This window comes from Protopterus annectens, chromosome 2.part2 (assembly GCF_019279795.1).
Source record: "Protopterus annectens isolate FY-2018-M chromosome 2.part2, PAN1.0, whole genome shotgun sequence".
Taxonomy (NCBI): Eukaryota; Metazoa; Chordata; order Ceratodontiformes; family Protopteridae; genus Protopterus; species Protopterus annectens.
Window position 1 is genome coordinate 914,188,154 of NC_056730.1, and position 13,499 is coordinate 914,201,652.

General features: G+C 36.1%; 1 protein-coding gene across 1 annotated transcript in view; it reads right to left on the bottom strand.

The window, feature by feature from the left end:
- Window positions 1–2,904: 2,904 nt before the first annotated feature.
- PLXNA4 (plexin A4) overlaps window positions 2,905–13,499 on the bottom strand; it is a 2,762,645-nt gene continuing 2,752,050 nt past the window's right edge. Inside the window, exons 31-32 of the mRNA XM_044064236.1 lie at window positions 12,872–13,022; window positions 2,905–7,443 (exon numbers count right to left, since the gene is read on the bottom strand). Coding sequence (XP_043920171.1) covers window positions 7,348–7,443; window positions 12,872–13,022 — 247 coding nt within the window. The 3' untranslated portion in view covers window positions 2,905–7,347. The remainder of the gene's footprint in view (window positions 7,444–12,871; window positions 13,023–13,499) is intronic.

The following is a 13,499-nucleotide window of genomic DNA, read 5'->3' on the forward strand; positions in this document are numbered from 1 at the left end:
CCACATGAAGTCAAAGAAAATGTTATAATTCTAAAAGGTTTATATATAAAATTTGCTCTGCATAAATGTGATTTGGTAATAATTAGGTATGCCATGTTATGATTCAAATCAGGATGCAACAATTTCAATTTGTTAATGGATTTACTGTAAAAAAAAACTATCCATTGAATAGATAAAAACTGGCACGTTTGGTTTATATCATTACATGCTGTTTGCAATTGACTAAGAACACATTGGTACTTGGGTAAAACTACTGAAAAGTTTGGTTTAAACCATCAGTTGTAATCATAAGCCATCCCTGAATGCCACCGATTCCAAAAGGTCAGTTCTTAGAACACATCATTTTACAGCACACAGTACAGTTGTTGTTGTGTCTTTCAGCTTTTCCCAGTTAAGGGTCGCCACAGCGGAACTCCGGTCCGCTAATGATTGGCAGTAGATTTTTACATGCCGAGTTGCTGGCCCTGACGCACAACCTTCAATGAAGATACGCCCATTCACACATGTCTCTACACAGAAGACGCTCTAGCTGAGAAACGAACAGGACAACATCTTACTGTGAGGTGACAACGATACCGCAGCACCACCACCACCACAGTACAAACATGATAAAACATAATGTGTTGACTTTTGCATTAAGCTCTTTCCCCGAAGCCTAAAGAAAATTAAATGACCAATTTGAGTACCTAATATTATCAGTGCTACTGAAGGGGGAACCTAACCATTGACAGAACAACAACAGTGGACACTCCATCTCAGCCCATGATTGGATGTCCACATTACATGCCATTACACAGTAATGTACTGGTCTGCCCACTTTATGTAACTTGTACTTTCAGTGTTTCATATTCAAAAATAGAGCTTAGTGTGACATATTTTGGTTAATCTTATTTTTCCACACAAGCTAAATGCCTGTTGTCATTTGGCTTTGCATATCACATCATATGCTAACATGTGTGCCATGTTTTCCACTTCGACCAGTAGAATGGACTGGAAAACATTATGTTACCTTCTGAAACAGTAAAGACCAATAAATCAAATTAATACCTATTACTTACTCATAGCAAACAAAACTATACAGCTTTATATCTTGCACCCTGCAGAAGGAAACCTAAGAGTTTCTGTCACATTATCTTCAGGTTAACCACACAGAGGGATACACCACCACCATCTATACATGTACCATCTAATCACCATCTCATCATTTCTTCTCTCTGAGCCACTGGAATAATGTATCATCACAGAACCACCATGTTTAACAAAATGTCTGCCAAATTTTGAGCAATGGTGTTAAGAAACAAACCACTCCTTGCAGTGACAGCAAATTTCATGAAATTGTTTTTCTTAATTATTTGCATTCTCTAGCAGAATACAAACTACATTCATTAGCAGAATACAAATTACTGATTTCTTGATTTCAAATAACCACAAAACTGGTTTCAATGCAGACATTCATCACTAGGTCTTCAGGTGAGCATAAGTAAACTGACTAAGCAGAAAAACAAAATAATTCTGCAGAAGAACTATGCTTAAACCGTCATTCACCAAAATCAAAGCAAAAATCAACAGCTTAAATATTTTACTCAATGTAGGCTCCCTAAAGTACAAATCACTACTAGATGGATGAGTATATCTAAAAATGCTAAAAGAGCCCCACACATAAAGGCTGCACCTATTCAAATGTGTGCATGCATTAACAAAGCACAATATCTGTGACTAATGTTTAATAGGAGTCCATAAGGGAAAACCAATGTTGTAAAAATCTGACAGAAAAAATCTCAAATGTGACTTCTTTTATGACATACCCAGTTACGTAAATGAAAATATTAGGTGCAGAGTACCTTTATTTTTGAATCATCTTTCCAAGACTTTTGTTAACCTATAATGAAGTATGACTTTAAAAATATATTTGGTCAGAATAGAAAAAAATGTTTCATTACTTCCCTTTAAATACATTTGCTATATAATAACTACCTTTATTTTACGAAATTAAACAGTACCCAAGGCTACATACAGACTGAATATTATAGGTTTCATGTAGCGACAGAATTTTCAGCAATAGAAATGGAATCCTGTAAATAGACACTAATACCAAATGTTACCTTCACTTCCTTTCATGTGTAAACAATGAATAATCCACAACAAAGGAAGCCAAGGTACATTACATTCAGAAGAATCTAAACAGAGTTATAGCACATATTAAATTTTATCTAATTATATCCCACTGATTGATTTCCTATAAAGTATATTCAACTATATATATATATATATATATATATATATATATATATATATATATCATTTGAAGTGTCGAGTCGGAAACATGAAGACTGAATGGCCAAAAAATGGACTTACACATATTAAGTTCAAGAAAGTCATTTTCTGGAATATTCCCTTTTCTCCAAAGTATGGCAATCTCAGGGTTTATATATTATATATGTGTGTGTGTGTGTGTGTGTGTGTGTGTGTGTGTGTGTGTGTGTGTGTGTGTGTGTGTCTATACACACACACACACACACATATACAAACGCACACAGAAACACGAACACACACAAATATATATATATATATATATATATATATATATATATATATATATACATATTTTTTTTTTTTTTTTGGTGGTTCAATATTAAAATCTCGAAGGTCCACTTATCCGAATACGGAAACTTCAACACGTATACATCGAAACACAAAAACACCGGTCGTCCTGAAGCACAAAATCCGAAATGTCGAATCGTCATGGTTGGCCCTTCTGAGGTATAGCTCCGTAAGGTAAGTGTGCAATGGTTACGGACCTTAGAATTAGGGTGCAGGTTAAGGTAAGTGTATAGATAGTAATAGTGTGCGATAGTTACGGACCTTAGGGTTAGGGTGCGGGTTAAGGTAAGTGCATAGACAGTAATGTATGTAAGGCTTGGTGTAGGGTTAGAAGTAGGGTTTTGGTTACTGTATGTATGTGGTTTATTTATTTTTTTGGGTAGGAAGTATGTAGCGTGCGGTGGGGTTGGACAACTATGACAGTTCGAGATTTTGAATTTTGCAGTTAAGGGTGTTCGGTGTATTTGCGGTTCAGGTAATATGTGTCTAGGATTCCGTATTCGCTGTTTAGGACTTTTGCGGTTATAATATAGACCCATAATTGGGAAAGGGGGTTGCCCCCTATATCGGGGGTGCAGGGGGGGTTTGACCCAACTGCAAAAAAAAGAAAGTTTAACGGAGAAGAGTGATTTTTGATATTTGCTCATCTTCCAGAGTTTCAGTCTTTTTTTTTTGGTATTGTCGGCACTCATCATTTCAAGTGCTGAAATTTAAATAGGGAGCTACATGCACACACACACACACACACACACACACACACAAGCAAAAGCATCTGCCTCACATAGCCATCATGTATACTGTGCATGTCTATCTAAATATACATACACATATGTCTGCATAAGTAGATACAGGTATGTAAATAAATATATATATATATATATGGTCTACTTTGACATAATGAAAACCCATTAATCACGAACGTTATTATCATATGACGATAATAACGAAACTAAAAAGCCTGAGCCATATACACTTTTTCCCAGGGCAAGTAAACACCTGCCCAACATGGTGAAATATGTCCTTTTTCCCAATGTAGTGTGATCCCCGAGTTGGTATATGTAGTTGGGGGGGGGCACAGTCCCCACAGTTGGGTGTGAGAGTGTAGCCCTCCCCACCTAGGTGGGTTTAAGATGGTACGGTGTGTTTTCTGTAATTTTAGCCAAGTGTTTACTTGGCCTGTGAAAAAGTACGTGGTTTGGGATTTTTAGCTTCATTATTTTTGTCTCGTGAAAATTACATTTGTGATTATGGGTTTTTGTTAAATCAAAGTAGACCAATATATATACAAATGTGTGTGTAAAAGAGAGAGAGAGAGTGATCCATACACACACACAATTGTAAATTTGCATAACTAAGCTGTAAGTGTGCATGAAAGTCTGCAATGAATCAAAACTAAAGAATATGGTTACCTGGTGAAATGAAGCAGGGAATACTTTTTAAGATTTTGTTAACCTCACAACTTAATGAACAAATATCCTTAACGTACCCACCTTCTACTGAGAAATCAATATGCCTACAATCTCAATATTTTTGTAAGACTTGTACTTTTTAATCTGAGGAAGAAGAATAGCAAAGTTTAGACAGCAAACAAATATCTTTAACCTTCTTGTGATGTATCGTGTTAGCTTCTCAGGTTTTGACTGGCTGTACCACAGTTAACCAAAGCCAAAACAAACATCTGCTAGTATGTGTTGATTGTATACTTGGTTCCTATCAGCAAAGTAAGTACACAGGATTAGGGTTAGTGATATGTTGACAATTTGTAGAGAAAAGTATGTAGCGTAAAACAGCAACATGAACATGTCTGATATACGTCAGATTCTACAGTCATGCCCCAGTATTATATCTATAAACTGTGACTAAATCCAAAATTGCATTAATTTCATTCTACAATACCATGTTTGTTAAGTTTAAATTTAGCAGTATACCTTAATTTTGTAACACTCATGGAGAACAGACCCTGACTTCCAATGACTGTGCTTGGACAACAAGACAACAGTAGATAATTTCATACTAAGAAACTGCTGTAATTTCGAAAAAGTACATAGTGTGAAAAAAAGTTTGACCTGTGGTAAAAGGTGATGAAATGCAGTCTCTTGTGCACATGAGAATTTGACTAGGTTGAAGTTCAGACCTCTGCTCATGTTGATAATCTTCACCCATACTCCCGCATTAATACAAAGATGATTTCTATAAACTAGCAATAGATAAAGATTCCACCTTAATAAACACATACAGTATTCTCTCATGACATAACGTATAAGTTGATGATGCTTTTAAATCAACAATGGACAAGAAAGGGAACATTCATGTATCTGCAAGGCTTTTTTGTTTCTTTCAAAACAGGGAAAAACATTTTTTTTTATTACATGCGCTTAAAAAAAAAGCGAAAACTTCCCTCAGGTCCACCAAGGGTATATCCACACATTCACATCACAAGTCTGGCACATTTCAAGGCAAAGAAGCTTGGAGATATCAAAGGAACATGAGGTGGGGGACAGCTTCATAGCACACAATGGCCCATGTCTAGATCGTTATTTTCCATTGCTGAAAGGGGTCGTGGAATTTGTTTAGATCTGCAGAAAACAAACATTCTGCACCGCAAGATACGTCTTTTTATCTTTAAGTCCTGTCTGCAGCTGTGCTAGACTTGTTATTCAGCTGCTTCTAAAAAACGTAAAGATTTCATGTGCAAAAGGAAAAAATAAAGTTTGAATTTTGTTTTTCGCTGTCCTGTCACATCATCCTTTGCACATACCCAGACAGTTCATATATTTTGTTTGATGATGCGGCACTTCATTTTCAGGACCTTTGGTTTTGTTTCTTTTTCTTTCATTTTATTTCATTCTATCTTTTTTTTTAATGTCTTAGGAATTAGAAATCTGCTGCTATGGATAATTCCTGGTCACAAGAAGTAGCTATAATGTGTTTGTGATAAATACACGTTACTCCACTGGAGTCCATGCAGTAACAACACAGCAGCAGTTGAGGTGCACAGGAAATCCAACACTTGGTAGTGTCCTTCAATTTCAACAAGGGGTTCTCATTAGCTACTGGTGTCTTATCAGTAGTGGCAGTCAAAGTGGTAAAGGTGGGATACTGTGATGCTTGTCCATCTTATGATTATGACATAATATCCTATCCTATACCTTGCAACCCAACTTCCTTCCCCAAACTATGACTCTTCATGCAGAAAGATGGCAGTGAATGGGCTGGAACTTAAGTATACACATTTGCCCTGGGCCTATAACGCACCTGAAGTTTGAATGAAAAAGCAGCTGATATGGATTATCGCCTTCTTCCTCCTGCAGCAAAGTGAACAACAGTCTCTTTTCTCCCTGCATCCCTTGCCACCTTCAGAAAACACTTCAGCCCATAGGCAGTGTTGGGTGACACAGCTTTAAAAAGAAAATCTACCATCACCTGACCTGAATCAACTCATCAAAGTGCTCTCTGTGATGTGCCTCTTATATTTCTAAGAAAATATTTCAATGATGTGAAGTTTTATCATCACTCATACTGATTACTGTGCAAACCTGTTTGTGCTGTGGAAGGTAAAATACTATATATTATTTTAAAGTCTAGTAATTTAGAAAAGTGCTATGCCAAGAATAATTCCTCAGTGTGGCCCAAAGGGTGATTACTGCAGAAGAAATGTAATATAGCATACTATAGATTCAAACTGAATGTGGCCGTGGTTGGTACCATGAAAGATGCACCCATACAGAGTACTCCAAGGCCTTTATAGATTAAATGTTAGTGCCTTGTAAAGGCAACATCTGTACAAAATATTACTCATGCATGGCCTGAGCTGTCCGTAGCATCTTTCAACCTTAATGGCTTTAAATGTCCATATCTGTTAGTTTCTAGCAGGTCTAGTTTGAAACCATGGCCTGCAAACCATGTGACACTACTTGTAACTTTGTAGACCATAAAAAAACAGCAGAGGTCTCAATTCAGTGTCACAACACATCTAATTCTGGACTGATTTTTTTTTTTAAGTTAAAGGTAAAATCTGAAAATCAACATGTTGAGTACATTACCACAAAATATGGTACAGAACATGCAATTTAATTCCTCTTTTAAGATCCGGGCCTGAGAATGATGAAAAAAACTGACTATCTGCATACTAGTTACAGAAATATAACCATACCATACATAAATGTATGTGAAACAAAAGCTCTTTGGAATTATTTTATGTTCCAGTAATTTAATGGCCAAATTATGATTAACCATATTTTTGCAAACATTACCATATTTGGAAGATTCCCTCCATTGTAACTGTTGTGGCAAATGTTATTTTCTCAAGAGACATTTGAAATAAAAATTTGATGTGCTCATTGAGAGAAGATTGCTTAACTAGCATTGTGCTTGGCTGAGCATGTCACAGAAATACCAGGTTCAGTTTCCCACAAGAAATAAGCTACAGAATGGCAGAAAGGACAGAAGTGCATTGTAGACAGACCATCATTCAAGATAATGACTTCCCAAGGCATGGTTACAGGGAGTGCTTGCCTTCCAGGGGAGAGGAAACTCCTTTTGTTTTTATCACTGTGAAATTCTGGTGCCATTCCTGACACGTTTTGCAGTATATTTCCAAAGCCAAAGAGCGTGAACCAGAGCGACGGGATTGACAAGGTGACTCAGTTCCTTATCCAATCAGAACTTGTTCTTAGAAAAGATGATGGTGTTGATTGAGGCACGGCATGGTTTATAAGTCCCAGTGTTCCCTGGCAGGAACTGTTCTCAGCTGTCTATGCTCATCAGGGCCATGATTTGTTCAAGTTTGTAAGCAAGCTTTTGTTTTCGCGCATGGTCATCTTGTTCTAGGCCAGACAAAATCTGTATTTTGGAAGAGAGAGAAAAAAAAAGCAAAAACTTAGCACAGCATATTGATGGTAATCAAAAAAGAAACAAGACTTAACTGGACTAAAATACTCTGTTTCTTAGTGTGTACGGTTAAAGCACATGATAAAGTTTCTGTACCAAAACCACTGTAATTCTTTTCCTAACAAGGAAAAAACAATCTGTACCTATTCTAAATTAACCACTACTAATGTATTACTAGAGCATTACAATTATTTTAGTAATGTATCCTCTTTGCTCTTAAGAATTTCAATATTTTGAAATAACTGTAACATTATGCGCTTAATACTGTATTTCAAAAATGAATAATTATGTTTAGTTGTAAAATATATTGTGCTATAGACAATACATAACAGTACAATTGTACAACAGTAACACTCTACAAACAGGATAGGTAATACAGATTATTATTAGAAGATCGAGAAAAGGAAGAACAATAGGCAGTCTTTATAATTACAGGTTTAAAGAACTACAAACACAAAAGTCACTGGATGAAATGTCTTACTGAACATGTCTTTGACTATCACACTTAAGATATGCACATATTATAAATTTGTTAACCAGATAAACCCATCAGGCACAAGCTTCTTTTCAGGGGTCACTCAGGAACACTGTCTGATTAACTGACTTGCACAGATTCACTCTGTTTGCATATGACAGCTGAGTCATACCCTTTGCCACAGGATAAAGCTCATTAGCAGTTCATAACATTAATCCTCTGCACTAAGCTGCCATACAACTCATATGATAGACATTAACCTATTATGTTTATGTGTCATTCAAAATAATCACATTTGGTGAAATTTCACTACCCTGAATTTACATGTATGAAACTTTTAGTTTATTTAAAATTAACAAAAAAATCAAACAGTCAAAAGCACTGTAAAACAGGTCCAATATATCTCCAATTTGTAAACCTTTGAAGCTTCAATCTCTTGAAACCATTTCGAAAAGTCTTTTTTTTTGTTTTTGTCCTCTTATACCTCCTTCCTTAATATACTGACTCTATAGAGGTGTATAACCCTGGACAAAATAAAAAAAGGCCACATACACACACTCATCACTGGTGCACAAACAGAAATCACTCTAAGAGTGACTGTCAATAAGAAAGACTGACTGCTGAACTTGAAAAAAACAGCTAGGTAAACTCTCTCATGTAGTTTTACAAGTTTCTGTATAATTATACACAATACTTAAAACACATCTTGGTGATGGAGCAATCAAGTGATAAAAAAGAAGAGAAAAAGGAAGGAGAAATGTAAAAATCAAAACAATATCAATGCAGCTGCTTAAGAAAATTTCTAGCTCCAGATGGATGTGTTTTTGGCTTGAGGTGTTCATTTTTTTTACAGTCAAGGCCAATTCTGATTGTATCCTTAAGGAAAGAAATAGTGTGTGTGTGTGTGTGTGTGTGTGTGTGTGTGTGTGTGTGTGTGTGTGTGTGTGTGTGTGTGTGCGTGTGTGTGTGTGTGTGTGTGTGCGTGTGTGTGTGTGTGTGAGGGGGGGGTAGTTACTATTTGAGAATTTTTGTAATTACATTTTTATGGCCGTAGTGGTGCAGCGGTTAGCGTTGTCGCTTCACAGCAAGATGTTCTCCCGTTCGATTCTCGGCTGGAGCGCCTTCTGTGTGGAGTCTGCATGTCCTACCCATGGTTGTATGACACTTAAAGATATGCAGGTAGGTGCATGCGTGAATGGGTGTGCCTTCTTTGAAGGTTGGGCATCGGGCTGGCAACTTGGCACCATAAAAATCCACTGCCAATCATTAGCAGACCGGAGTCCACTGTGGAGAGCCCTAACCAGGAAAAACCGAAAGACATCTTTGAAGGGCATTTCCATTCATCTTTGCCAGACCTGATTGTGTCTTTTTTCAAGACATTGATCTCCTTTGATAGCCATTGACTTTATAAGTTCAATGAATGACTATTGCTTCAATAATGTGAACTTAATTCTGGAAGTGATAGCCATAGCTTGCAAGAGCCCCATGCTTTATCCCTTCATCAAGCAATTTGTGCTGCTGGATGATGGTGGTTTCATTATACAACAACAAAGTATATTTCCATAAATCAAACAAAGATAAGTAGCTTTGCCATAACTGTATCCTAGTGTGTCATTTCAGCAAGTACTCTAGCAATGAGTGTCTGGAGAAGATGATGATTCTTAAGCCATGTTTATTTCTTGTTTAAGGTAAGAAGCAATATACTTTATTTATTTATTTTTTTATAATGTATGTACCTTCTCAGGGTAGGGAGGGATTGACTGAATCCTTCCTGATAATTTTGAAACACATGGGGAATGAAAAGGAAATCCCTTATTTTCATGAAAATCCAGCTGGGAAGTGTGAATAGACTCCTTTACACAGCCAAAAGTTTGAATATTTTTAGATATAATTAAGCATCAAGTTACTGAATGTATGCATGTACAAGAAACCTACTTTTGTTCACAGAAACATGATGAAGTGATCATAATGAGAGACTCCAAGGTAGTTTTCTCCATACATACCTTGGAGGAAATAAGGTAAAGAAAAGGTTCTTATTTGCAGATATAAAATTATTAATGGGGAAACTTACAGAACAAGCAAGGCAGCATATGCGTGTGTGTGTGTGTGTGTGTGTGTATATATACACATATATATATATATATATATATATATATATATATATATATATATGTATTTTATATACACACACACACACACACACACACACACACACACAAACATATATATATAGGTTTATGCCAAAAGATCACGTTTTCGTAAACTTGAACTTCATATGGTCAGGACCATATATTCCACATTCCAAAAACTTGATGTATGGAGTTGACAATACAGTTAGGATCAGTGCATTTACCCTTTTCCCCACTGTAGTGTGATCTTCGAGTTACTATATATAATTTGCAGGGGATAAGAGGGTTGCAGGTGGGCAATGCAAATTTTTGTTGTTTTGTTTTGTTTGAGTTTTCCGAAAGCCGAACATTTGGTCTCGTCTATAAGAAGTCTGAGTTTCCAATAATTCAGTATTGTGACATAAACCCATATATACAAGTGAAGAGAAAGAGACTCAGGTGTGTTGATCAGTATACAATTGTCTTTCTATATTTGTGTTTTTTCAGGGATTTAATTGTGGGAAATAAAAATGCTTGTTACCTGGGATAATAGTTTTCTGAGGAATATTCATTTACTAATTCATTTACTAATGAATAATAATAAGCAGCAATCATCACTTAAAAGTTGCCAGAAAGACAGCACAAGAATTGTTTTGTTAGTTAACGAAAGTACTCTAACCACAAAACAGCCCCTTCCCAATACTGCCAATGATGCTAATTCTAAATGCAAATAAATTAATCCTGAATACCATGCTCTTATTATTACTGTGGCATGGAGCTGACACCTTACTGTATACCAAAGATCAGTATCACAAACAACTTTTTTTTTTAATTTTGAGGACCCTATCTGAAAAAACATTGAGGAAAAGCAATTAATTTGAGCTAATTTGAGCACAGTCTTGCATCACAGTGATAATAATCTAGTACCCTTCTGGAAAGTTATGCTTACCAAGATGACCCTTAGGGCATTGTCCATATTCTTCACTAACTGTGATATATGTATGTGTGTGCATATGTGTGTGTACACACGCACACACACACACACACACACACACACACACACACACACATATATATATATATATATATATATATATGTATATAGGGCATCACAGAACCATATCTGGGAATTCAATAATATAAATTAACTTGAGATGGCAGTGCTTTCTACATTAATGGATCAGAACTTGGTTTGACCTTCATTTGCATTTCAGGGAAATCAAAGAAATTGTGATTCAGAGAAGGAGGAATAATATGAAAGAGAAAAACTGAACTGGCCTCCTATGACCTCTTTTTGACAAAGTAGAATGCTGTTCCAAAAGGAGCTGTTTATCTGCCTTGCATACCTGCATGTCAAGTGTCTGACACTGGAAGGTCTTGTTGAGGCTGCTCTTTAGTGTAAAGGCCTATCGTTCTTAACTGTAAGGCTACAAAGATAGGGGTACCTTCTGCTTGTTGTCACATGCAATCCAAAGGTACTTCCTGAAATTGCAGAGTTAAGCAAGTACAGGAAAATGTACTTTTTAGTCACCTATGAGCAGTGTTTAGTGTGGAGATACATTAGTTGACAGACCCTACTTCAGCCAAACTGATCATTACGATCTGATGCTGATATAGTAGATGTGTGGTATGATATAATGTATTGCAGACAGTTTAGTGAAATTGAATGGTAAACAGAGATGTGCATATCAGTTTTTTCGAATGTCTAATTTTGCACAGTGAGAGTTTGCAATGTAGGTCACTGCACAGCCTGTCAGATCTCCAGGTAATACTGACGTGTTCTCTTGAAACCTGTGCCAGTGAGTTCTTACTGCTGTAGGCACCTACATGTGTATTGTCAAAGACTGATATGGCAAAAGGCTATTTACTTGGTATGACTGATTCCTGTTGTTGACTTACATGTCCACCCATCACAGTCATACATCCTTTGCATTTGTCCATACTTAATGAATGTTAGAAATATTTACCTTTGCTGCTGCTAGTCACTTTTGTCTTACTGACATGCTGTATTTCCATACAGATGCCATTATGAACATGCTGAATAAACGTTTTAAAACAAAAAGCAGAAGCCAAATAGGTACAGGTGGACAAGAGTGACATTGCCCAGTACCTCTCAACTTTTAACTCTACAGGTAAGGACAAAAAAAATAATTAGGAAAAAATGAATTTAAGGAAACTTGGAACATCTCAAAATGATTTTAAATTTTAGGTGGGATGGAGAAAAAGTGTGAAAACAAATTAGGTGCATCCCACCAAAATCTGAATTGTTGAAATGTATTCGCTCTACAACACTTAAGAATGTGGCTGAAAAAAGGAATTCAGAAATGCCCATGTGTTTCCATCTGTACTTGGCAAATAGACACATATGTTTCAACTGTGCCTGATTTTGCCTCATATTTTTGTCCTGCTGCATGCAAATGTTTGACTTACTCATAGACTGAGGATTACAGTTAGTCAATAATGCCAGACATTAGAGTTTCATACTTAATGTTTACAAAATGCAGATTAATACAAAACCTGTTATCCTATTAACTTTTTAAGTGAATTAGAGCAATGTTCCTGATTTTGGGCCTTTGTCTCTTACTTTTAACTTTATGCAGAATTCTTGAGCAAAACAGTTGAGAGGCATGACTGGATAGTACATGCTGAGCGGAAATGGATCACTGAGGGTCATATCACAAAACTACTAGGTAACATCCCTCAAACAGATAACATAGAATTTTATGTTGTAGTATCACTGGTATACTGCTGTAAAGAATGCACTGAGAGGAAAAACTAGTAAATTAATTAAGCATACCTCTTCACTATATTTGCTGACATAGGAATAAATTTCAGAAAGTGCGCTCATTGAGTTGAACTCGTTCATATGCATACGAGACTGCTCAGCTAGGTAGGCATTCATGTCTTGATCACTGATGGCAGGCATTTTGCTGATGTCTGAATAGTACCTGGAGTTGTAAAGAAAGAAGCCATATTAGTAGCATTCTTATCTCTAAAATATGTTTACAGAGAATTGGTTGTGTATCTAATCCAACAAAAATCTAGTTGATAAACTGAGTAAAATGGGTATGAGTTTTCAGTTGTCATTTATAGAAAACCTTGCCTCTGACTTAAAAAAAACATTGGCATTTATTAGAAAAATATTACATTAGTTAGAATAATGCACCTCACCCTCCAACATCCTGCGGCCATAATATCTAGAAAAACAAAATGCTGCAGTATCGCAGTATTGAAAAAAGTCTTGAATATTGGATATCTCTACAGTGTAACCCAGAAATATGTGCTACAGTGAGACTTGTAGGGGTCAAGTCTGGGAGAGATATATAGATATGTATAACATAGATAGAGATATACATATAGATATAGATACAGATATAGATATACATATAGATATAGATACAGATACAGATATACATATAGATATA